This window comes from Ammospiza nelsoni, chromosome 15 (genome assembly GCF_027579445.1).
Source record: "Ammospiza nelsoni isolate bAmmNel1 chromosome 15, bAmmNel1.pri, whole genome shotgun sequence".
Taxonomy (NCBI): Eukaryota; Metazoa; Chordata; class Aves; order Passeriformes; family Passerellidae; genus Ammospiza; species Ammospiza nelsoni.
In genome coordinates this window covers 8,346,606-8,371,308 of record NC_080647.1, presented here as the reverse complement: position 1 = coordinate 8,371,308, position 24,703 = coordinate 8,346,606, and the positions used below count along the sequence as shown (strand labels likewise).

Sequence of the window (24,703 nt, the reverse complement as noted above, 5' to 3'; positions counted from 1 at the left end):
TGCACTGAGGACAGGATCATGGCTCTTGGTCTCCACTTGAACTTTTTAGTCTCCTTTGAAGTTCTACTGCCTTGTGGTCCTTCTTGCAGTAAACATGAAAGCCAGTGTGGTTCTGGCTGATATCATTAAGATAAGCAATAGGCAGTTGTGTGCTGAGCAGCTCCTGCTCCCTGAGGTCACAAAGCCACCTTAGCAACAGCCTGCACTACCCCTGCCTGCCTGCTGCTATCTCTTAATCCCTTCTGTCATTTGGATACCCTTGCTGAAGCCAACAGACTGAATCACATCAAGTTTACCTCAGTGTAACATTTTCACTTGTCCTCTTGGGCCAGCGCTGTGGGCATTTGTGTCCAGAATGAATCCTGGAATATGGATGTTATTTTAATCTCTAGATGCAAATGACCCCACCACCACCAGATGGAAGTTCCTTATGATAAAAATCTCTGTGAAAGTTTTGAACCAGCTAGGAAGATAGTGGCAGCAATGCTCTGGCTCTCTGCTCAGCTGTCTGAAGAGCTGAAATAACAGCCCTTTGCTTGTGATAGGAAGGTAACACTAAAGGGGTCAAACATTGCAATAGCTTGTTCTCCTCAGTCCTGTGCAAAGAGGATCTCTCAAAGCAGTGGTAGTTGGCAAATAGGCCATGCTCTCTCTGAATGAGAATATTTTTTCAGCTTGCCCTTTAAAGTTTGAGGTAAGTCTCCGTTAGGTTTCTGCACATCAGTACCTGGATTGGAGCTCAGCATTCTGACTCCTCGTAATGACAGAAGCATTGCTGCCACACGTAGCAAAATGGATGCATCAAAAAGACAAAGCTCATTTCCTTGGACTTGCAGGCAGAGAAGGCACTTGAACAGAAGGTGATCACTACCCCTGTGAGAAGCTAGACTGACAGAAACCAGACATACTGCAAAAGCAGTAAGATCCTTTTCTTCCTTCCTTCCCTAAAACCAAATAAGTTTTCCTGAAAACAAGGATCCTTACAGCTGGTCACTGGCTGTGGATGTGACTGAACAGGAGCAACTGCTTGGATTGTTACCAAGGCTCTGACAAGCAGGATAAGGACAGGGAGAATTCCCCACCAGGAAGCTGATGGATACTGACAATAACTACGAGGAGCAGTATGTCATCTGCTGACACACTGTGCAGGGTTAGTTTCTCATTACTACAAGCCAAGTCATGTAGAACTTGTAGTTTGTCCTTTACCATAATTTATATCCACTGGGGCTCTAAGCAGATTCATAAAAAATGGCAACCAATCCATATCTATCATGCTTTATGTTTGGGCAAAGAATATGGATATTACTTTTTTTAAGTTTCATGAAATATCTGCTCTTATATTCATAGTGATAGATGACTCTGCCAAAGTTTTATTTTAAGGTGGTTTAGGGGCAGTGTGCAGAATGGGGAGGATGCTAAAGGAAAGAAGGATGTTGACTGAAATTTTATTTTACTGAGGACAAAGCAGTCATAAACCCTTCCTGCCTTGGGGGAAGTATATGCAAAAGGCTCTCTGGCATAGCCAGAGTTATCTATATAACAGGACAATATTTTCTACAATGCTTCTTAAATACATTTTGCCAAAGTAAATTGATCCTGACAGAAGCCTTCCTGTCACCATGATGTTTTCTCTTGATCAGGGCCTTCCAGCTCTGCTGAGATTTGCCAGATTTACAAATCTCTCCTGAGAACTGGACAGGGTCATTTGATATTAGATGTCTGAGTATATAGCTGTACTTACCTTCGAAAACACATTTACTATATATAGTAATGTATATATACTATATATAGTCCCAATATACACTATAGATACTATATAGTATATATAGTAGATGTAGTAGATATATTAGATATACTATAGGGACTGCAGGTAGCTTATACCTTCCTAACTGCTACTTTAAAAATACTTTGTCACATAAGTATTTTCTCCAGGAGCATATAAAATAAGGTAGAAGGTTTCCATTTGCTCACCCTATTAATCTGTGTTCTCTTTCCTTCTTTAAAAAATTCAATTTACAAATAACCAGGACTAAAAAAATCTACAATTCCCGGGGAGGCTGGTACAGACATGTTACTTGCAAGTTTCTGAAAATGAGGGGCTGGTCTCTGCTGTGGTGCCAAGGGGTGCACAAGGCTATCAACCAGCCCACAGAAGAGGAGGGTAGATGATCCCACAATGCAGCCAAGCTTGCTTTTCCTCACTGCCTCCTAAAGCAGATGCTAGAAGCAGTCTGTGGTACAATGGAACCAGACAATTGCTGCTGTCTTTGAAGCAAAGCCCATAGCTTTCCCCTTCTATGCTTTCCTGCATGGATGAGGGGTAAGGAGCAGCCTTCTTGCTGTAAAAACCATCAGGTAAAGTAGAGACTGTCCCAAAAGAAAACCTGCTTGCTTTTGTCTTCCTTCTCTGTCCCATAGCCAAATGGCTGTAGGCAGGAACCAGGCCTGGTGTGCTTTGGTGCTCTCAGAAGTGCCCTCATGTCTGTAGACTGACAGCCTGAGATGCCATTTTTAACACACTAAAATTTTAAATACCAGCAATCAGAGCAAAATGGAGTTTTGGCTACCAACCCTCACTCCAAAGAGGCAGTGGCCTGATTTGGTCTGCCTGAGTCAGGACTGAGATTCTGAATCCCAGCACTAGTCACTACCTTTTAAAATTTAAGCATCGCTTGTACTGACAAATTGCTTTCTAAAGTGAAAACCTGCTATGAGAACAGCTTGCTGGAGTTCCAGCAGGAGCAGGGGAGAGAGGTGCCTCTTGTGTGCCTGTGACAGAGGATTGAGGGATGATTCATGTCTCCTCATCATTGCTTATTGTAAAACACGAGCTGGGCTCCTGGCAGGCATGGAGATGTGCCTATAGGTGAGCCTGATCATGGGAGCAGAGCCACACTTCTGTGCTGTTCAGGAGGGTGGGAGGGCTCAGGTTGGCACCTGCCCCAGTGCTTTTCCTCTATTTGGAAACAGATTGTTCAGTGTAACAAACTCTGGAGGAAATGAGGAATAGCAGCAGCAGGTGAGTCCATGATTCTATAAAGCAGCAGATTCAGATGTCGAACCTAAAGAACCTGGCCAGCCCTGGGAGAGTAGTTTCCATGGTTAATTTTCTCTTTCTTTTGCTACTGATTTTTCTTTTCATTGTGTTTGAAATTGGGAACACTTTGTTCAACATTAGTAGCCAATGGCAATAAGCTGTAGAGATGAGACTTTGCAGAGATACAGGGCAGGGGGAAAGAAGAGGTGTGAGAAATTGAAATGACAAGGTTGTATTGGTGACTAGTGATGTAGAGGAGGGAAATTTTTACCTGCTGTGCTTTGATGAGTAGTTAGGAGACTGTAGTAGGCAGGAGAATCTTTAGAGGCTGAGTTTGCATGTCTGGAGCACATCTGGTGTAAAACAAAAGAAAATTGAATAACTTCTATTTTAAATGAGTCTTTGGGAGATTTTTATTATCCTCTTTTTCAAGGGAGACATCTGAGCACTTTTTCATTTGGGAGGGACCCGATATCAGCTGCTGACTACACCTCTGTGTCTGTGCATGGGAAGTAAGCTGCTAATCTGACTCACAGTGGTTCCATCTGTCACCTGGGACACAGCAGGTCTCACTACTCAGGTTTTATGTGAAATTGAAGTCACTGAAAGAGGGATCATGTTTTTGGGATCTTACCATCCAAAGTCTGTTTGCAACCGAAGGCTTTATTGTGTGAACTTGTCTTCATAAGGCTTCTCTTCCTTTCTGTTCAACTCTGGTCCCAAAGTGCAAACAGTGTATTTTTCTGCTTGGGAGTAAAGATATTTTTTTATTTTATTGAGAGAATGCTTTGTCATCTCTGAAAAACTAGACTTTTCTAGAGATCCAGCGTATTGAAAATGAAAATATTGTGGGGAAGTTAAGATACTTCTGATTGAGCTGAAATGGGTCACATCATGTTCTGGAATGATTTATAGTATTCTTGTACTTCTGGTGTTTCTCTCAGTTACCCCAGCTCATATTTCATAGGTTGAGGGATGTATTGGAACAACTGTGCAAAAAAGTTACCTTCCCTTTATAGAGGGGTAGATGAGGAGAGAGAGTCTGGGGGATGGATGGATGGATGGATGGATGGATGGATGGATGGATGGATGGATGGATGGATGGATGGATGGATGGATGGATGGATGCACACCACCAGGTGTCTGCAGTCCCTGACACAGCCCACCAGCCCCTGGCAAAGCTGCTGGCCCAGCAGCTAAGTAAGTCCTGCTCACACCCTGCCAGACACTCAGGTTTCCCTGCCCTGTGAACCAAGCTGCTCACACTAAAGGCAAGTGACCTTCAGGGTGTGACTTGTTACCTGTGAAGGGCTTCAGGGTGGCCAGGAACAGAGGAAGGAAAAGCACAGACAGAAGCAGGGCAGGCATCAGCTTTCTATTGGACAATTCCCACAATTCTGATTGCTTTGGGGTTTGAGGTTGAACCTTGTCTTCATGTTGTCCAAAGCGAAATTTCTTTCTGTGGAGCAGACTCTACCAGGCACTGGTGAGGCTCAGGGGCTCAGATCTGGTGGAAGTGCTGCTCAGGCTCTGTGTGTTTGCCTCTCTGCACAGTCGTGCATGTCAGCCTGGCTTGCACTTCATTTCCATGTGAGCAAGCAAAGAGCACCATCACAGAGGCTCTGAGCAGCTTGCAGATGACTTGACATGACAAAAGCAAAGTGCAGGGTGCCAGCAATCAGGATCTCCCATAAACTGCCTGTCACATCTCCTCTCTTGAGCATTTAAAGCCAACCACCAAAGTAGGGCAGGCAGTGTCAGGGGGCAAGGCTGCTTGAGGCCCCTCTCCTGCTGGGGCAGGCCCACTTCAGCAGGGGTTGTGCACTGAAAGGCTGATTTTTTTTTTAACCCATTATAAAAGATGTGTTAGCTCATGTGCCTGCCCAGCATGGTGACAGCACAGGTGGCCCATGGGCTGTGAAGAGGAGAGGCAGGGGATGGTGGCTGAACCACCAAGGGCCACCCCATGCTGTGCTCCAAGCCTGTGACAGCAGGGACAAGCAGGCTGCTGTCATGGCATGGCTAATCCTGCCAGGCAGCAATGATGGGGTTCCCTGCCTGTGTCTTCCCCTGCAAGCCCAGCCCAGAGCAAATTCACTGCCAGCCATGGGTTTGCTGTTCCACTGGCATCTGGGGCAGATTCTTCTTCCTTGTCAAGGATGACAGCAGCTGAAGAGCAACCATCCCCTGCCAGCCTCTCTGGAGAAGTGTGGCCCTCATTAGCACTGCCCTTTGCACTGTTGAAACTGAGCTTGAGACTATTTTGGTGAAGCACAGGCAAGGATCTCCACTGTGGCAGCCTTGGGATGGCAATGCTGCTTTCAGGCAGGGCAGGCATAGTGGGACTTTTCAAGCAGCCCTCCTGGGATTTAGGAAGGCCACAACGTGTCCCTTTTATTCTCACAGTTGGGTGTTTCACTAATCATTGCTCAGGGGTAAGAAAGGCAGCTGAGCTCTGCCTTCCTGTGGCTGGGGACAAGAGCTTTCTGAGAAGGTCAACATCTCGAGCAGAAAATTGGTAGGGGTCAGGAAATCTAATAGGGCTGAAAAAATAGTACTACAGGAGTCAATATAGCAAGTAATTCATGTATTTTCTGTCTATTGGGAAAATAAGAAAAAATCAGCAACTCACTGGAAAAAAAAAGGAAAACCTCAACTTGTTTGCAAACAGAGCTGTGTTTCTGTGTGGAGCTGACTTTTAAAGAGGGTTTAATTAGAGGGACTGAAGCGGAGTGGGAGTGTCTGTGTAGCTCATTTGTTTGGCACTTGGGAATAGTGAGGGTTATTGGGTCTGTTTAGCTGATAACTCCCCCAGGGATCCTGGTTTTCAAAGTACAGTGTTCTGCAGGGGTCTGTGCTCGTTCTCTGGGCTCAGCTGTGAGCTTGTCCTTTGTGGGAAATGGGAAATGACACAAGTATAGATAGCACAGAGCACAAATCTGTCCTAACCTTCCCAAAGGAGTGCTGCTTTCAGCTTCTTGCTTGGTACCTGCACAATTCAGAGGAGGGAATGCTTTCTGAGAAATACTGGACTGAAATGGAGCAGCAAAAGTGTATAAGGCAAAATATTGAGAGGTCTTCAGTGAAATGCCAAAGTACACAAACCACACCCAAGAGAAGGAGCTTTCTGTCCATTCCTGAGTCAACACAGATTCAGGCTGTAGGAGGGCTGACTCTGTCGTTAAGGGCTGAGGGGAGGGGCACTCAGTCAAGATAATTCCTGACAAATGTAAGTTATTGTATTGTTCTGAGCCCTAGCCCAAAGAAGAATGAATCAGCTAAGGAAGGAGGTATGGTTTTGACAGAGAAATAAAAGAAATTAGCTCAGACATATTTGTTCTCAACAAGGCAGCACAGAAGACAATGATCCAAACAGAGGGAAAATTTTACTCAGCCTTTTCTGTCTTTAAAACTCAGCAGAGTCAGCAGAAGACCTGGAGAAAAACCTCTCTGACTTCAAAGAGCAACAGCCCCCTCGGGGCAGCTATCAACTCTTCCCGGGTATCTCCCTGTTCTGGGAGCCCTCTACCAGGATTCCCCTGGGTGCTGCAGTGGGAAATAACAGCAAAGTGCTGCCATGTTCATGTCACCCTGTGCTGGAGAAATAGTGTCTTTCCTGCATTTGAAAATACATTCTGGACTACAGCAGATTCCTTCAGTTGTATTTGTCTCTATTTGGTATTGCTGCAGGAACTTTTGAGAGCACATGCAGCATCCCTTTAAAAATCCTTAAAAGGAACATTGTCAGGGTGTTGGGGACAGGGCTTGCCTCAGCCTGTTGCCAGCTGCAGGCACAGCTTTATTCAGTGCTCTGGGGGTGGCAGATGCACATCTCTGAAGGCCAGTCCTTTGCTCTGGCTCCTGCCCATCACTGTGCAATTAGACCATCACACTTGCAGACAATCACAATTACCTGGGTCCTTTTGAGTGCTAGCAGGAGCTTTGCCAGGGGAGAGAAGATGAAGCCTGTAACCTTCTCTAGTTAATGCAGAGGTGAAGGCCATGTAAAGGTTTCTGGCACTAGAACAAAAGCTCAAATAACAATCTTGATGCTGAAGTGGCCAAGGTTTCACATTAGACCTTGCAGAGAGCAGCTTAATTTCCTTCTTGGCTCTAGCACGGCTAAGAAAAGAGATAAGCAATACAGAAGAGCAAAGCTTTTCTCTCAGGATGGCTTTTTTAAGATCTTGCTCTGAGCTCCTAAGATAGTGCCTTATATCCAAACACCACTGTGGGCAAGATGGGGGGAGGTGGAGAGACATTCTGAGGCTCTAGGACTCTATAAAATCAAAGCTACTTTCTCCAGAGTAAGGGAACAAATCATGTCTCTCTGGCCCAGGCATGGCCTCGTGCCATCACAGCCATCATTTCTCCCACTGCTCTGAGAGAAGAGCAGGAATTATTCAGAGAACATTTGCTTCCTTAGATTGCTGTCCCACGGTGAAGAGCAGGAACAGCCAACTCTATCTTTGAGCTACAAAGAGATGGACCACAAAGAGATGCTCCTGTCTCCTCACATCAATCTGCTGTGGCTAGAGGGGATCCTACCCCTCACATTGCTGCTTCTTGCAAGCTTGAGGAGTTTCCAGCTCTCCAGCTTGCCCCTGAATTGAATTTTCTATGGTTGTTCTTGTGTTACGTTTCAGTTTCCTGAGCAAGTACCTTTGTTCACCTTATTCTGGATGTCACTGCTCTGCTGCCGTGGGGCTGCCCCAGCCCTTGGAACCCCAGCACCAAGGGGACATTTTCCAAGTACCTGCAGGGCTTTTCTCATAAATGATGTTTCTGTGCCTCAAAATGCACAGAAATGAGATTTGCAGAAGGATCTCAGCATTGAGCACAGGTTAAAGCCAGCACAAGGCAGCTTTCAAGCTGCTTCTGGAAATCCCACTAAGCATCTGTCTTCATTGCAGGTGCATAACTGAAAAGATAAAATCCTTGACTTTCAGTTACACCTGACCTCTCAATAACTAAGATTTTAAATTCTGCCCCCAAGGCAGTTCTGAAAATGGGATAAAGGATTTTACAGGATTTAGGTAAGGTTAAATTTTTACAGGGGTGAGGAGGGAGAGGTAGTAGTTGGGATGTTTTTCTGTATGTTATTTTTTTGAAGAAAACTACTCTAGGTGATCTTGATTTGATTGATTGATTTTTGGAACATCTGATAAATTTTTATCAGCAACATTCCAGCTTTGTGTGTGTTTTTTAGTTTTGTTTTTCACTCTCTGTGGGAGTTACAGTCAATAGCCAAGCCTACAAGCAGTCCTTGCAGTGGGTTGTGATTGTGTGATTTAAATTGGCAACAGTTGGGGCTGTATGGAATGACAGCAAATGCATTGACTTGTGTTCTTGGTAACAAACTGTCTGGAGGCTTAGTTGCTTTGTCTCATGTTTGGAGTTCTGCTTGCTGTTAGTGTTATTTTTATCCTACTTTTTATATGTGCTATTTGCTCACTTGAGTGAGACAGAAAAGCACAAATGTCTCATGGCTATGTGTTTTCTGATGTCTCAGGGCATAAGAAATAAGAGCAGAGCGAGAAAGAAAGTTAAAATTAAGATCGTAAACTACAGAGAACAAAAAAAGACCTAAAGATCTCTTGCATTTTTCTCATCAAGTTTTTGCCAGTCTCCTATTTTATTGCCAAAGACTTGCCTTTGTCAAAAAGTTCTCATATGAGTGAAGAGCCAGCTAACTCTAAGTTATGTGCTGCAGCCATTTATTTTTCCAGCACATCATTACAGCTGCCAGAATATTACTGTAGTGGATGCATGTGCAGCTCATGGCACAGGGGAAGAGCACCTCCTTTAGTCTTCTTTTAGGCTTCTTCTGAAAACCAGGAGACTAAATTTAATAAAATATATATTATATGGGTGTGCTTTCAAATGCTCTTAAACTGTTATGAAATGAATGTCTGGAGGCTAGTTAGATTTGATTTCAATATAAATTTATCTTATTAAGAAAATTATTATCACTGTGCAAAGCAGGTTTCTTAATTTTCTTTAAAATGCTTTCAGTTCATTAATTCCTGGCTGAGCTTTAATTATGCAAATGTTTGGAAGGCTCATATCCAGTCATGAATCTGCTGGCTGCTGGAATAGAATTCTGAAATATTATAGAATTTCCTGTAATTATATTTTTTTTCATGAGGGAAAATAATTTGGTTTTAGTATGTCTTATTTTCACTGGATCCAGTAATTCTCTAACTAGTCACAGAATTTCATGAGACTTTTATCTAAATGGGATAACATGATTTAGCACACAGCTAGTCCTGTATTCTGTAGAATATCCAGGTAAAATAGGAGGGAAGAGAAGCCCAGGTACAGTAATTATCACTGTCGTTATTGATCTTGTTGAAAAAATCACAGCATGGAACCTCTGAGCAAGTGGTGCTGGGATATGACCCGGGGAAAATAAGGGATCATGTATCTGTGGTTTTCCAGAGGCTGAAGCCCCTGATGTGTGAGTGGTACTGCAGGTCTGTACTGGGATGGGGATGAGAAATGGGATCAGCTGTGCTGGGTGACACAAGCAAAGCCAAGCACAGCCTCAGCTGCCCCTGCCAGTACTCCTGACTGCTCTGGGACAGTGGTGAGCCCTGGACAGAGGTTTTGTGCTCAGCAGCAGGAGGAACCTTGTGTGGGCACCCTCACGTGCCCATCAGCAGCTCAGCCTGGTGTCCAGCAGCAGCCAGCCAGGCCAGGGCCATGGTTTGGGCTGGGCTGGTGTCACCACGTTTCTCTTCACAGAGAAAAGCAAGGCAATATTCTTCCCAATATTATTTCTGTAATTCACATTCTCTGAACCTCAGAGAAAGGAAAAACAATTCTTACTAGCTGTGCCTGTGTTTGTGCAAAAGTAGAATGCAACATGGAGACTGTTTAGCCAAAGTGATGGTGTTTTGTTTCCTTGGCCTGTCAGGGCCAGGTGTGTGTGTTGGGACTGTCACTGACAGCCATGAGATTCTGTGCAGTGTGAGCAGTTCAGTGCTTGGCAGATTCAGTTTAGATGTAATGTAACATAGTGTAAAATAATATAGGATAATAAAGTAATTAATTAGCCTTCTGATAAGATGGAATCCTCCATGTCTTGGGGTTCCCTGCAAATGCTACAGGCTGCAGCCCCTCCATCTGCTGCTGGCTCTGCTGTCACTCCCAGCACAGGAGAGCAGCTCAGAGGATGTCATTGCAGAGCACTTGGAGACAATTGGCACTCTCTGCTAACTGCACACAACTACCACACAGAGAGATTGTTTTTCATGAGTCAAGGTCTGTGTTGCCCCTGGTATTTGTTTTGTGGATAAATTGCAGGCATAAGCTCTGTCTCCCATATCTTCTTATCCAGGATGTCCTTCTGAAAGAAAAGGAAATGTGTTCTTTACTTCAGGGTTGTATACAACCCAGCCTTGCTTTGCCAGGGGAATTTAAATCACTCTGCTGCTCTTTGACCACTTTCTAGCACTTGTAAAGCATATTAGAACAATAATGTTCTTGTCAGTGACATGGTGATTTGCCTTGCAAACCTCACAGCCTGGAAAGTCAGCTTCCAGACAGCCTGCAGAATGCACTTAGTGAGAAGTGATAAGTAACCTGCCTTTCCTGTTCCCTGTCTCAGCAAAAGAAAGAAACAAAGCCCATGAAGTGCCTGTAAAACATCTGCATGTGTGGAGTGGGAAGCTGCTCCTTTGGCGGCACTCAGAGCTCTCTCCAATCTAACAGGGACAGACACAAGCACCATTATCAGAGAGGAGCTCTAATATGCAAATGCATCAATGAGAGGGACTTGGAGTGTTGGAATGACCCTCTGGTGGCAGCACTGCACTCTCATCTGCCCTCCCAGAAGTGGCAGGGCTCTGCAGTGGATGAAAGCAGTGGATTAGCACCCTGTTGGAGTGGAAGATGTAAATCCAGCTAGCAACGTGGGCGGGTCTGACTTATGGTGTTGCTTAGCACAAAGGGATTTGCATTAATAATAACCTTTGGCATTTTCAGTCAGTTCTGCCACTAGTTGGGGAGGCTCATCTGCTTCAGCTCAGGCTTGTTGAGAGCAGTATTTTATGTGGCACAAAAATGCAAGAGAAAAGGAAAACTAATTCATGTTTCAAAACATAGGAAAAAACAGCACCCAGGGATTCACAGAGACTTTGGGAGCTTGCTGAGGTTGCTCTGAGATGGTGTGCTCTGCAAGTCAAGGTCTGATTTGCTGGAAGCAAATTCTCTGATGTGGGCTTCAAAGCTACAAAATACACCTACCTGCGCAAAACAAGTGAAAAAGAACAAACTATCCATCTGCATTAAAAAAAAAAAAACAAATCCAGAAAAATGCCATGGCCTAAGCCAGGTGTGAAGAGCCTTTGCTTTCCATGCCAGCATAAGCCAGATGTGTAGAGCCTTTGCATCCATGCAGGTCAGTCATCCAGCCTTGACATTGAAGTTTTTAAAAGACAGAACAACTTTTAGGTATTTTAAGCTTAATTTACTTTATACTTGAGGCATGTCTCATTCAAGAGAAATTGTGCTGCAGAATTTATGATTCTCTGTCAAAGCATGCTGGCCCTGCATTAAGCACATTCCAAACCATTCCTGGCTAAATTCTTTTGCAGACCCTTTTCCCATCATTAGCCAGTGCTCCTACCACCACCAGGCAGCTCTTCTGCTTGAATAATTGCATTTCTCTGGAATTCTCTTTGCCAGAAAAGAAGTTGCTTGAATGCATGGTAGAGTTCACACAGATTGACTGTGAAAATGGACAGGTGAAAATTGGACAATAAGATTTAGCAATAATTTTTTTTACTGCCAGTGGTTGTGTCTTATCAGCTGGGAGTCTGCAACAAGCCTGCTTGATTGACAAGGCAGGGAGAAGAGCTAAACAGAGACTTCTGCTGAACCTGGTCCTTTACTGTATCAAGGTGACCCCAGCAAAGCAGAAGACAGTGATGTCTGCAAACAAGCCTTTTTACTTTCTTTCCTTGTTTCTTCAAACACTCTCTTAACTGTTGATTCATTAGAAATTCACAAATAACTTTCTCTGTTCTTCAGCTAATTATTTTATTAAGTAAAAGGCATCTGAAATGTCTATCTGATCTAAACAGAATCCATCTGTAAATGGAAAACTTTTAGGATACTATTCATTCCAGGAATTTTGATGTTGTTAATTAAATGATGCAAGGGTAATATTTCTTAATAAGACCAATTAGTAGTGGGACTATTGAAGGTCATGCAGAATAGCAGTAATGATGTGCAAAAGGTTGGGCCTTACACAAGATAAATTTGTGGAGTTACAAATTGCCTGCCAGTTCCTTCTGCCTGGAACTGTGGCTCAGTGTAATATTGCATGGCTTGCAGCCAGCCCTAAACCAGGACCTGCAAAGGGGCACTGTCCATGCTCAGTGCCTATTTCTCCATATATTGGGGGATACATTTAGGGACCACAGACTTCAGCCTCATTTTTAGTATTGCAGTATTTGGGGGAGAATGTAGTAACACATGCCATATTCCTTTCTGGATGGGAATGGCTGCAGTTCCCTGAAAACCTGTAGTGACAGGTTGCTGCTGTAGCTGTGTGGTGATAGAGCAGGAGAGGAGAAATCTCCCTTACTTTTCCACATGGAGGCTTATTTTGGGAGATGAAGTGGTTCTGCAGGGAAGTCAGTCTTACCTTTCTGATGGTGTCCCCCTTCCAGAGGCAAAAGAAGTGATGAGAGTTATAAACCAGAAGTTATTTCAGAAGCTGTAGAGGAGTGAGAGGTCCTTACCAGCTTGAGGAGTATCAGAACTGCAAGTGAGAGTTTGAGTTTGGATGGGCCCTTGAAGTATCATCGAGTTCTTTCCACTCCAAGACAGATCAGGTCAACCCAGACCTGCATCATTCTGCTGCTGAGATAAAAATTAGTTGTTCCATGAGAAAAAAGTTGTTTATGCCACCCCCTGATCAGTGATGGGTTTGCAGATGAGATGAACTATGGGGTTTTTCAGGTGTTGCTGGTACCAAACTTTGAGCTGGGAATATGAACTCATTCCAGATTTTCCTGTTCATGGTATTAGTTTATTTTGCTAGTTTCCCTGGTGGCAAAGCTAGGAAATAGATCTGCCCAGGCACATTCAGAGCATGCAGGTTGTCATGGTAAAGGTTCCTGATGCTTTATATTGAGTTTGTTTATTACAGAAGCTGTCTACCAACAGCTGGGTTTTTTAAGTTTTCCTATCTGTGTAGAAAACTTCATATTTCTTCAAACCAGACATTATTACCTCAGGGTATTTACTCTGCATGTATAGAAATCTTAGACTCTCTTTGGAATATTTTCATTTCTCAGGGCTTGTTTTTTAGGTAAACATCTGCTGGTTTGAGGAAAAGTACATTCTGTAAGATATTTTGCCTGTAACACTTAATGTCCAGCATGATGTGCCAGGAAAAGGGCAAATATCTGTCAATGCTGATAGGCCTTGTCTATCCCTTTTCTTTTTCACATTGCTACAATGTCTTTTTCCATTAATATCAAGCAAGGACTGAGCACCACATGCTAGGAATCACCAAGTGGTATTTAAAAAGATGTGTATTGTGACTCCAAGGCAAGCAGGACAAAAAGAGCTCACACCGTGCAGGCATTCAGCATCTTGGGAAAAGGTGAGGTGGATACAACCAGAGGCTCCAGTTGTCCCCTCTACCCATGGAGGACACACAGCACCTCACAGGGTTGGGTGAGCTTGTAGTGGCATTAAATGTCTGCCTAGGAGTGTTTCTGACTCCTCATTAGTTACTGAAGTTGGAACTTTCTCTGATGGTTGTCAGTGTTGTGGGATGTGCAGATAACTGAATATCCACCCGTTCTCTTGTATGCCTGGTCTAGTTTTGTAATCTGCCAGCATCTCCACTGTTCAGGGGCCAGCTGTGTCCCAGAGTTCATCATGAATATGGAGATAATGAAAGAGTCTGGAAAACATTTTCAGGATAAACATTTTCCATTTTTGTCTTTTGCTATTTGAGAAACAGAGACTCAAGTGCAGCCTTTAAATCTTTTCTTGCTGTATCCTAATGTTTCAAAGGAGTTGTAATTTTGGATCTTGACTTGGAAACAATTTAAAGGCAGCTGATTTTCCGTGGCTGGGAGTGCTGTGCTTCCTGACTAATCAGACTCTTTAGACATGTCTTAAATTGGGCACTGAAATAATGGATAGACAAGTGCAAGTAGTTGACTCAGCTCTGTGGGGGTTTAGGCAAAGGCACTTTAACACACAGCTCTGATATGCTCTGAGTGTGCACACAGCCACTTATCACTCCTGGGCAGACAAGAGGTGAATGATTAAGGCACAGTAAGTCAATCATGGGAAACCATTATCCAATGCTCAACCAAGTGGTGTGCTCCAAATGATCAGCCTCTCCTGGAAAAGTGGAGGCCTGTTCTATTTCAGTCAGGAGAGTCTCCTGCTAACACAGAGAATACCTGACATAGCAAAATACTTCTTTCAAATACAGTAAAATTCGTTATTTAGGCTTTCCATGCTTGCTCAAAGCCTTGAAAGATTCAGCAGCAGTCTCCACTGACATTAAATGAAGTCTGTTGTCCCACTAAGCTGCTGATTCTACACCTGCTCCATAACCTGGAGCACCTATGTGAAGTAAAATAGGCAAAGAAAAGTGGGTGCAGCAGCTGTATGTGCATACAAAGAGAATGGTTCTTCCAAATTTCCTGAGTTCTTGGAGGTTTTTCTGAGTTTGTTTGTTTGTTTGTTTTTGTGGTTTTGTTTTCTTTTTTCTTTTGTTTTTCTTTTTTGTTGTCTTCTGCAGGAAGACAGTCATCTGTTCTGGCAGTGTAAGCACAGTTCTGGGCTACCTAGAACAGTTAAATCTGTAGCTAGACATAAAGCCAGTTAAATGCTGATTTTTTTTTTTTTTTTTTTTTTTTTTAAGAGAAAAGAAATTTGAACAATTTACAGTCTTTCTTTCCTTTTTTTTTTTTTTTTGGGGGGGGGGGAGTATCTTTGCAGAGGTGAAAGGAAGAATTCTTTACTGTATTGCTTGAATAATGCTTTGAAGTTTGGTCCTTAGCCAAAAGCCTGTTGACAATAACATCAGTGTGGGGCTGACTGGCATCATGTATTTCTTGGGAATCTTTAAAAGCTCTCTGAGAAGCTCACCAAGGAAGGAATTATTCCTCTGTCTTTTTATGCATAGGTAAGGAGCAGTCATTCAGTGATTTACCTGCCTTTTAGGGACAAATCTCTAAACCTGGTAGAGATCCAAGGAGTCTGACAGGGAAGTCACCTCTTTCTTTTTAACAACCAGTCTGGTGTCACCTTATGTTGCCACCATTTCCATACCTTCTCATTGTTCATGTACTATTTTTCTCAGAAAAAAAATTGGATGGATAACCTCAGAGTTTCATTTTACACCCATTTCCTGTAGATTCAAATCAACATCACTCTTTTTCACGTGGTTTATAGCTATTCTTTTTTTTTTCCTCCTCCAGTTTTTGTAAGGACGTTTATCTGAGGTGTTGATATTTCTTAAATAATTTTCTCACTAGTAGCTATGACAAAGCTTCTAATCTTCTCTCTTCCTTTTGTCCTCAGGAAATCCACTGACTGTGGCCTGCAAAGCTTTCTTTGGATTCAGTGGAGAATCAGGCCCCATGATCTACTGGATGAAAGGGGAAAAATTCATAGAAGAATTGGAAGGTCACATTAGAGAAGGCGAAGTCAGGTACTTTTTGAATTATTTACTATTAAAAATACTGTATGTCCCACAAGCCTGTTGGGTTGACAAGTTTTTAATTGAAAGTGGAAATCATTTTCTGTCCAAAGAGTGATGGATGACTTGGAGCCAGGGCTGTGTGAGTTGCTCCCTAAAGACAGAGTAACTTGTGCCTGAAAATCTGTTCCCAAATTCCCCTGATGGTTGGAAGCTGAAGCATCTCCTGAGTGTTCTGGGGTTTGATTTTAGCCCTGTGTGGGATTGGTGCTGTCCACTGCAGGCATGCCATGGGACCTGCCTTGGCAAGATGATGTCCATTCCAGCACCACTGTTAATCTTGAAGACAAATGGTCTACTGTCAAAGCCACCACACATTTTCTCTTCTCCTAAATGTGTGTGTGGTTCAGCTCTCAGTGTGCTTTAACCTGAGCCTTCAAGAATCAGTGTTTGTCCCTCCAGGTTTAACACATAAGGGAGAGAAAGAAGTGGCTGTGTCCAATATCCAGCTTGTTCTGGGCTTTTTCCCAGGTGCTGGTTATCACTTGGTGTAAGTTGTAAAGAAAACACACTTGTATCCTCATGAACTTCCATGGAATTTGCACCTTACTCTCCTCCTTAATAGTTACCTTATTATTGTTTTTGAGCAAAGACTAAGTTATTGTTATACTGTGGGCAAGTTGGTCCCAGCTCCTATAGATGCAATGAATATTGATTATGGTACAATGAATATGGATTATAAAGAGAACCAAGGTCTTTTCACTTTCCAGTGCACATTTTTTAATCTTCTGTCTGAGTTTTTGTTTCTTGTAAAGGTGATTTTGGAGAGCAAGAGGAGAGAGATCCCTTTGCTTTATTACTTGATCAATAATGTGAAGTTCAGCCACTTAGCCATGAGTTGTTAAGATATACTTAATTGCACAGAGATTAAATTTATCTTATATTGCCATTGTACAATCCTCTTTTGTGCTTCTGACCACAAAAAGCAATTATTGGAAACTTCTGCTATTGTAAGTAGTCAGCACTTAATGGCATTGTGCTCTCTCTGGTGTGTATATATATGAACAGCGTGATTTTGGTCATGTTCTTCCCCTGCATCAAGACAATTTGAGGGTTGTATTTAAAGAGTGCTCTAGCTTTAGCACAGTTCAGAACTTTCCCTTTATGTACATTTATTAGTGAAACTGAATTTGAAAAGGCTGTTACTTGTCCTTTGTTGTGCCATCTCATTGCACATTCATGTTTCAAACTAATTTGTGACAAGTCTCTTTTCTCATTCCACTAAAGTGCTTTGACTCAGTTTACAGACCCTGCACAATTCATTGAATCTTCTCTTCAGCAAAGCTACTTATCACCTCCCTAATCTCCTGTGATCACTGCCAGCATTTGAAACAACATTTTCCAAAACACGCTGCATCATTACCAGCAGTGCCCCAGTCCATCCCTTTTTTATTTAGAAGTAGCTATGGCAACTGAAGTGGCAACTTTTTGCAAATGATTTTTTGCCCGTAACAGCTCTTGTTTTTGTGTTCCATTACAGGTATGCTGCTTCAGGGGAACTAAGCAGCACTAATTATTCTGTCAGTACCCTGAGGCAGCCCACATCTTCCACCCAGATATATTTATTGATGTATTTAAAAATTGTCATGTTTTAAATTTGATGAGCCACAGTGAACTTGCTGGTTAGATGTCTTCTTAATCACTTTGCTTCTCTATGTGTTACCAGGACATTTCATTTTGAGAAGCTAAGAGTAGTACAGAATCCATACAACCAGAACAAGATGCTCCATGGGCTGTTCCTTTGGTGCATTTCAGCTCTGCATCCCCTGTCTTGAATTAGTTCACAAATTTAGTAGCACTCTGAATTGGTGGTGCTGTCCTTACCCTGGGCTGTGCCCATCCATTGTGTTGCTGGATTTTCTGTGTATGATGAGAGCTCAGGTCTGCAAAAGATATGTGGGAGCACAAACCACCCATCCCCAGTGTGCAGGGTTAACACTCACTGTGCTCTCATGAAAGCACTAAAATAAGGATGCATGTAACCTGAGCATTCCTGTTCAAACCCAGTCCATGGAACTGGGTTTTGGTAAGCACACATCACCAAGAGTAACATTTGTGTCACTCTGGACTTCTCTGTATTTATTAGACCTTTTTACAAAGCTTCATGATAAAAAGTAACTCAAAGTATTGCAGGACTTGGAGGCAATGCCACCCTGTCTGAGCTGCCCCCTTGTCTTCCCTTGAATTAAAATCCCCAGGTGTCAGACATGTGTGGAAGAGACTTTGCTTTCTAGGTGGATTTTTTACAGCAGTAATGAAAAATGTCATGTAAATTGAACCAGAATTACTAAAGAAGGAATCAGAGTCTTTAAGCATGTCTGCAGAGTTTTCAGTTGTACCTAATTATCCAAGCAGCCCACAGCAAATTTCAACACCAGCTCTCTGCCATGACAAAGTATTTTCAGACATAAATGTTGCTCTCTCAGACACCCATGAGTTACTTTTTTGTTTTTTGTTGTTCTTCAACAGGTAACACTGCAAAATAGTCATAATGCTCATCTTGTAAACTGTTTGTCCTTGTTTTGTCCCTCTTGTCCATTTTTAAAGTAGAAATAGTTTAACTTATCCTAGAGGGATGAAAATAAGTGACTGGAAACATTTTGAATGGCAGCCTTATTTCTTCTGATTGATTTATCACCCGCAGAAGCCAACAGATGGTTATGAAATGCTCAGACAAGATGAGGATGTTGTTTTCTGTTAGGAGAGGGTGCTGGGGGCAGGAGGCACAACTCCCATAGCTGATGTGCTGGGTGCTTGGCAGAGAGGTATGGAAGCAACAGCTGTCTCCTGAAAAGCTTACACTCCTCAAGTAGACAAATTCAGGGCAGAGAACAAGAAACACAATGCAGGAAAGCAGGAGGGAAGGTCACTGTTGTGCTGCCCGCTGAATGACTTTGCTTTGGAGAGGTGCTTGTGTACGCACAGAACTTTCCTTTATCTGCAGCCTCTTGTTAAGGAACAGAAGGAGGGGGGTAGATTCATAACCCTGTTCACAGTCAAGATCCTCAGCTTTATAAAGAATGAAAGTTTCATTTTTGCTAATCCCAACTCTCATGCAAGTTAGTAAAGGTTTGCAATTCAAGCCTCTGTCATGCAGAGACCCAAGTGAAGCTTTCTTCTGGCCTTGTACCTGTGGTCATACAAAGACTGAAAATATTGGGAAAATATGGTCTCAAATAAGTGTTTTAAATTCAGATTCAACTTAGTGCATACAAGCACTGGGAAAATATGACCAAGGATTTGAAAAATCCAAGTCATTGCATAATTTTCAAAGAAAGCATCTCTATTCTGTAATGACACTTCCTTTTTAAAATTCATACTCTTACCTGAAAATTATTCACTAGACAAAATGTTTTGTTTCAGATCAAATAAAATGCTTCAGCCTGAAGGAAAAGAACGCACTAAGTGTTGTTTTTACATCACTCACCTTTTATTTCTCTCTTTCCATCCTGTTTGTTGTGAGTTGTCAAGTACCATTGATTTAGCTGTGCATTAAATGTTGTAATTACTCTTACAGTTTGTTCAGCAACCCAGAAAGAGTGAGTTATTTTTTCTCAACTTGTGGGAGCTGGCATGTGTTGACAGTGATGCTGGTGAAGCTTCTCCCACCTCAGATCAGGACAGAGCTTCATCTTCTGGGTGTGCTCCAAATGCTGTTGCACCTTTAAGGTCTTACTTGTTGATATTGTATTGTGCTCCATGTTCTCTGAACGAACAACAGCAATTAATTAATCAATGCAATTAATTAAGGGCTGCATGTGTATTAAAAAAATACAGGTGACCAGCTGTGCATTTCTGTGGCAATAAAGTAAGTGTAGAGTGATGTTAAAAGAAAAAAGAAGAAAAATTAAAAAGCAGGAATGAAAGGTTTAACTAAGAGCTTTCTCTACTTTGCTGCTAGCACAATGCTTAAATGTTTGTCAGCATTTTCCTTACAGGTCCCACTTTATAGATTTCCCTTGCTAAAAATTGCTGTTAGAAGATATGTTAAAAAAATTGTCAGCCCAAATAGATTGGATATTCTTTTTTTATGAAAGTTCCTCTTTAGCTGATTATGTATTATTTAAATTTAGTTTAAGGGTCAGTTATTTTATCTGACATACGTGTAGTTTAGATCTAGATAAAAATAACAGTTTCTTTTATCTTAACTGTAATGTGTCTCCATTTTTCTTCTGTGTAAAATATCTTGATTACAGTAAACAAGAAAATCTGAACATTTGCAGAATGCTCCAGATTAGTTTCCCAGATATCTTCTCTGTTAATGATTATATTGTTCCTTGCAGCATGATTGGTAGACCAAAAGTTGTTGGGCATACTGTTTACCAGCAGAATGGCTTTCCTGAGTCTTTATATAGATATAGCAGAATAATAGGTAAATGAGAATTGATTTACCTCACTCCCAGTGATTAGGCTGAGTATGGAAACAGACCAGGCTTTCTGAGGAGGTTTTTTTTCTGGCCAGAAATTGTGCAAATTCAACCTTTCTTCCATTATTTCATCACTTGGACTCTGGACCAGAATTTAAAAAAAAAAAAAAAAAAAAAGAATAGAAAAGAAAAAAGAGGAATAATCAATGAGAATTAATATGGGGGGGGGGGGAAGGGAAGATGCAATCCAAGTTTCCAAATTCAACACACACACTCTCAAACACACACACACTCTGGTTTTAAACTAATGTTTTTCCACTTGCTTTTTTGCAAGTTATGCTGCCACAGTGAAAGAGGCTGAATTGTTGTTGATACTCCTGTGCCTCTTCTGAGTTACTGCAGAGATGTGTTTGTAGCAGTCAGGCTTGCGTTTGTGATTGCCTACTGCAATGCCCTCATACTTCTCCTTTGATTTGTTTTCAGTGTGTTTGGAGTTCCATTGTTGTCATGTGAAATCACTTACATAAGGAAATGTGTGCACACACAATATCTTTGGTTTATAAAAGTGAAGTTTGGGGTTTGCCATTACTGACAAATGTAAATGTCTCCAGCAGCAGTTTCCATCCAGAGCAGGCAGCGCTCTGATTCATTACTTCCCATCCACTTTCCTTCTTTCAGTCTTGGGAGAAAATATTTATTTTTTGGTGACCCTGGGTTTTATTTCTACCTTTACATCACAGTGCTGTGCAGTCTTTTCAGAGAACAGACTCACTGAAGTGCCACATGCAATGGTGAGTTCACAGGGGACTCTGAGGGCACCCCACATTTTCTGTTTACCTTCTTGTGCAGCATTACACAAACAGGATCAAATTAATCTGGTGGGTTTTACTTGAAATTACATTTCTCTGTTCAAAGGAGCAGCAACATTTCTTGAGCAAGTGATAAGCCTTTTGAGAGAATAGGGTATTGTATTTTTAGACTTAATGTCAGCAGCAGAAAACGTGCATTTACTTTGCATTCTTTTTAATGTTCACATGAGAACAATGACATGAAAAGGCTGTACCTCTGGCCTGAAAGTCTGCTAGAACTTTTATTCCATTTGTGGGGATTTTGCACATCTCCACTTTCCTGTCAAAGAAGGAGAGAGCTCTTGTTCTTGACACTGTTTCTTTTAAAAGTCAGAATCTAGCCCCAGAAAACAGAGGAAAATTCCAAAGAGTAGCACAGCTCCTTTTGTTGGTTTTCCACACTGAATTAAAATGTATCACAGTACCCAGCCTTTAAATTGCCCTGTAATTTGTTCACTGATGGCTTAGTGGCACATCCTCCTTCTGGAAAATTGATATTTGTCACTTCTTTTAAAAGAAGCATTGTTTTTAGCATTTAATTCTGATGGAGCCAAGAAAGTAGCCACACATAACCACTGTGCTCATGGCCACTCTTCCTGCCCTTGGTTCAGCTCCTCACTAGACAAGGCAGGAGAAAAAGCCTTCTGGGAGTCATGGAGAATGTCTCTGTGAAGTTTCTTTCAGGCAACATGAGTCTCCTTTCAAGTCAATCTCCAGGAGTGAAGGAGGCCAAGGAACATTGTCCTGTTCTGAGAAATCATAGTGCTTTGGGGAATCTTCCATCCATATTAATTCAGTTAAAACAAAGGCTGTATCCTTCCTTCCAGACTCCTCAGAGAACATCTTGGAGAAAAAGAAGTTGAGTTGACATTGATCTTTGATGCTGTAGAGGAGGCAGACCTGGCTAACTACACATGTCATGTGGAGAACAGAAATGGACGGAGACACGCCAGCGTTCTTCTGCGCAAAAAAGGTAATTCTCCCTTTTTAGTTATCTGTGACCTCACCTGCCTCAGCAGCAACTCATCAATCAGAGGTCCTGCTGACCTCTCTCAGTCAGGCTGGACTCCTGTGTGCCTGCTTGGAGCTGAAGTCTGCTTATGTACAGCTTCAGTTTACCATTTGTGGGAAAAAAATCATGGATTGTTCTTCGGTGTCTAGAAAATTGGCCTTGCAGGTGATGCACTTGCCTGGAATACAGTCACCCATAAGGCACCAGTAATCAGGGGAAGTATTTTGAACTGAACAACCTAAGAATTTGACCCAGAACTGACTAACTAGGCCAGTTAAAACTTACATTTCTTAGAATGTAAGTGCCCTGGCACTGAGGTCAGATATTCTCATGTTTCTCCACTTCCTGGCTTTGTGTTTTAAATTGAAAACTTTAAGCTGTCTCCATGCATTTTGATTTCTGACTGCATCAGGAATGAAAACATGGAATGGGAGCCACAAATACATAGAGAGTTACCCCATCATGGTTGTCTTGCTTGATACTGTTCTGAATGGAGAACAGCACTACTGACAAATTACCTACAGCACAAGGGGAACTGTTGGGATTTGAATGTGCCAAATTTAAAAGTGCTGCTGTGCTCTGCGTTTGAAAAAGTCACTATCAAGAGAGTGTAACAGTATCTCATGGCAGTTCTTCTGTTGTTTGTTCAATCAGCTCTCCTATTCATAAGTGGGCTGACATTTAGATTGGATGTTGATCTCTCTGAGATACAGTGTATTAGGAAACATAAAAGCTGTAAGAATAGTAATTGTTGGGAAAGCAAAGGAAGACTCCACTCTTGGGGCAAAGCTGTTGTGTGAAACCACAGAACATCAGCACAGGAGATTGACTAAGGAGTTGATACATTATCCAGACCTCTGCCATCACTCCTGGATGTAAATTATTTTGCCAAAACAGGAGATGAAGAATTATTTTCATGAGGCAAACCTGAAAGGGTAGCTCCAGTCCTTTGTGTGCTTTCACTGTGGCAAAGTTGGAATAAAGGAATGTTGATCTAGCAGATCATTCTACTATCTACTACAAACTTCCCTACAGGAGGGCTCTGCAGAGGATCTGGACTGGCTGGGTCCATGGGCTGAGACCAGTTGTGTGAGGTTCCACAAGGCCAAGTGCTTGGTCCTGCTCTTGGGTCACAACAGGCTCCAGGCTGGGGCAGAGGGGCTGGAAAGCTGCCAGGAGGCAAAGGATCTGGGGATGCTGGAGTCAGCATCCCTGATGGGATTTGAAAGCCGTGCACATGTGGCCCTCATGGGCATGGTTTAGCGGTGGGCTCAGCAGTGCTGGGTTAATGGCTGGACTCCATCATCTGGGAGGTGTTTTCCAACCAAAACAATTCTACAATTCTGTGATCTAAACTGACAGGTTGTCACAGCTTTAATTAAGGAATCTGGTCATCATGATGAAGGATTAGTGTCTAGTGCAAAAAGTGTTCTACCTTTCCTTCCGCTGAATCTCATAAATATACAACTGATAGTATGTATATCTCTGTTGGCACTGGTGAATGTTCTGCTGTGTGCATATAGTAGAATAACAAGCTCGGTTTATTTATAACAAAAAAATGCAGATATTTCAGAGCTCTGCTGGAATTATGGAAGAGGCACTGCTGAATACAGAATTTGGAGGTGGAAAAGATCACTTTGCAGCTACTATTTCATTTCTCTCTGCACTGTGGCTGTAGAAAACTTATATTCCCCTCAGGCACTCTCAGTAGTTGATTTTCAGGCTATTAAAGTGTCATTTAAAATAACCACTGTATTTTACTGTGTCCTTTGACTGCCTGTCCTATTGTCCTGTTTGTTATTTATTAAGTTCTCACAAATACTTGACCAAACTTTTCCTTTCTGCAATTTGATTTAATTGCTTCTTATACTAACTTTCTCCAGCTTAGATTTTACTGTAGATACTCATGAGTCAGGAAATACTACTGTATTTACTGAGCTGGGATAAGATTTAGGGCAGGACTTGCAGAAAGCTGTTGACCAGCATCCTTTGTGCATGTCAAAGAAGGGATTTCTATTACAATGTGCTGCAGCACAGATCTCTCAGTCAGAGAAATCCTCTTCCCTCCAAAGACTTACCTGTTAAGAGCTGCATTATCCATGTTTGACAAGAGGCACTTGTAGCTCGGTTTTGTCTTCAGACCTGCCCTCTGTTCAGGGTTTTTTCCTGGCTTGGATGAAAAACAGGAAAAACCCAAAATCTAAGTTGTAGATGTTGTGTAAGATTTTCTAGAGTTCTTGTTTTGACATCAGATTGTTATTTTTAGCACATAATTTGCTTTGAAAAAAAAAAATTAGCTGTTCAGATGTTTCAGGGAAAATATATTAAATTACTTTGCTGTATTAGTAGTAAAGTCCCCTCTAACCTTCAGAAGAATACAGGAGTGGCTTTTTGCACAGCTCCAGTGTAGCCTCATAGCATGTGCCATCATTTAGGATTATTTTTATTGTTTGGGGTTTTCACCTGAAAAAGAACCAAATCAAGTTTCAAACCCAAAGCCACCAATGCAAAGGCAGAGTCAGAGGTGCTCCTAAGACCTGAACATAACTGTCTGCTGTCACATTCTTCTTCACTGACTTAATTCAAGACCACATTGTTAGTTGCTCTCAAGCAGTTCAGAAATAAGTTCTGAACAATCCTGGGTTTGGTTTGCCTTTTTTTTTTCTCCATGCTGTCCTAGCATGTTTGGTACTC

At 42.2% G+C, this 24,703-nt stretch overlaps 1 protein-coding gene across 4 annotated transcripts in view; it reads left to right on the top strand.

Moving 5' to 3' along the window:
* The window catches only part of IL1RAPL2 (interleukin 1 receptor accessory protein like 2), a 333,678-nt gene that overhangs the window by 291,675 nt on the left and 17,300 nt on the right, over positions 1 to 24,703 (top strand). For all 4 annotated transcript variants that reach the window (XM_059482910.1, XM_059482908.1, XM_059482909.1 and 1 more), the window contains 2 exons: positions 15,605 to 15,734; positions 21,825 to 21,970. In XM_059482910.1, the coding sequence (XP_059338893.1) occupies positions 15,605 to 15,734; positions 21,825 to 21,970 (276 nt within the window). The remainder of the gene's footprint in view (positions 1 to 15,604; positions 15,735 to 21,824; positions 21,971 to 24,703) is intronic.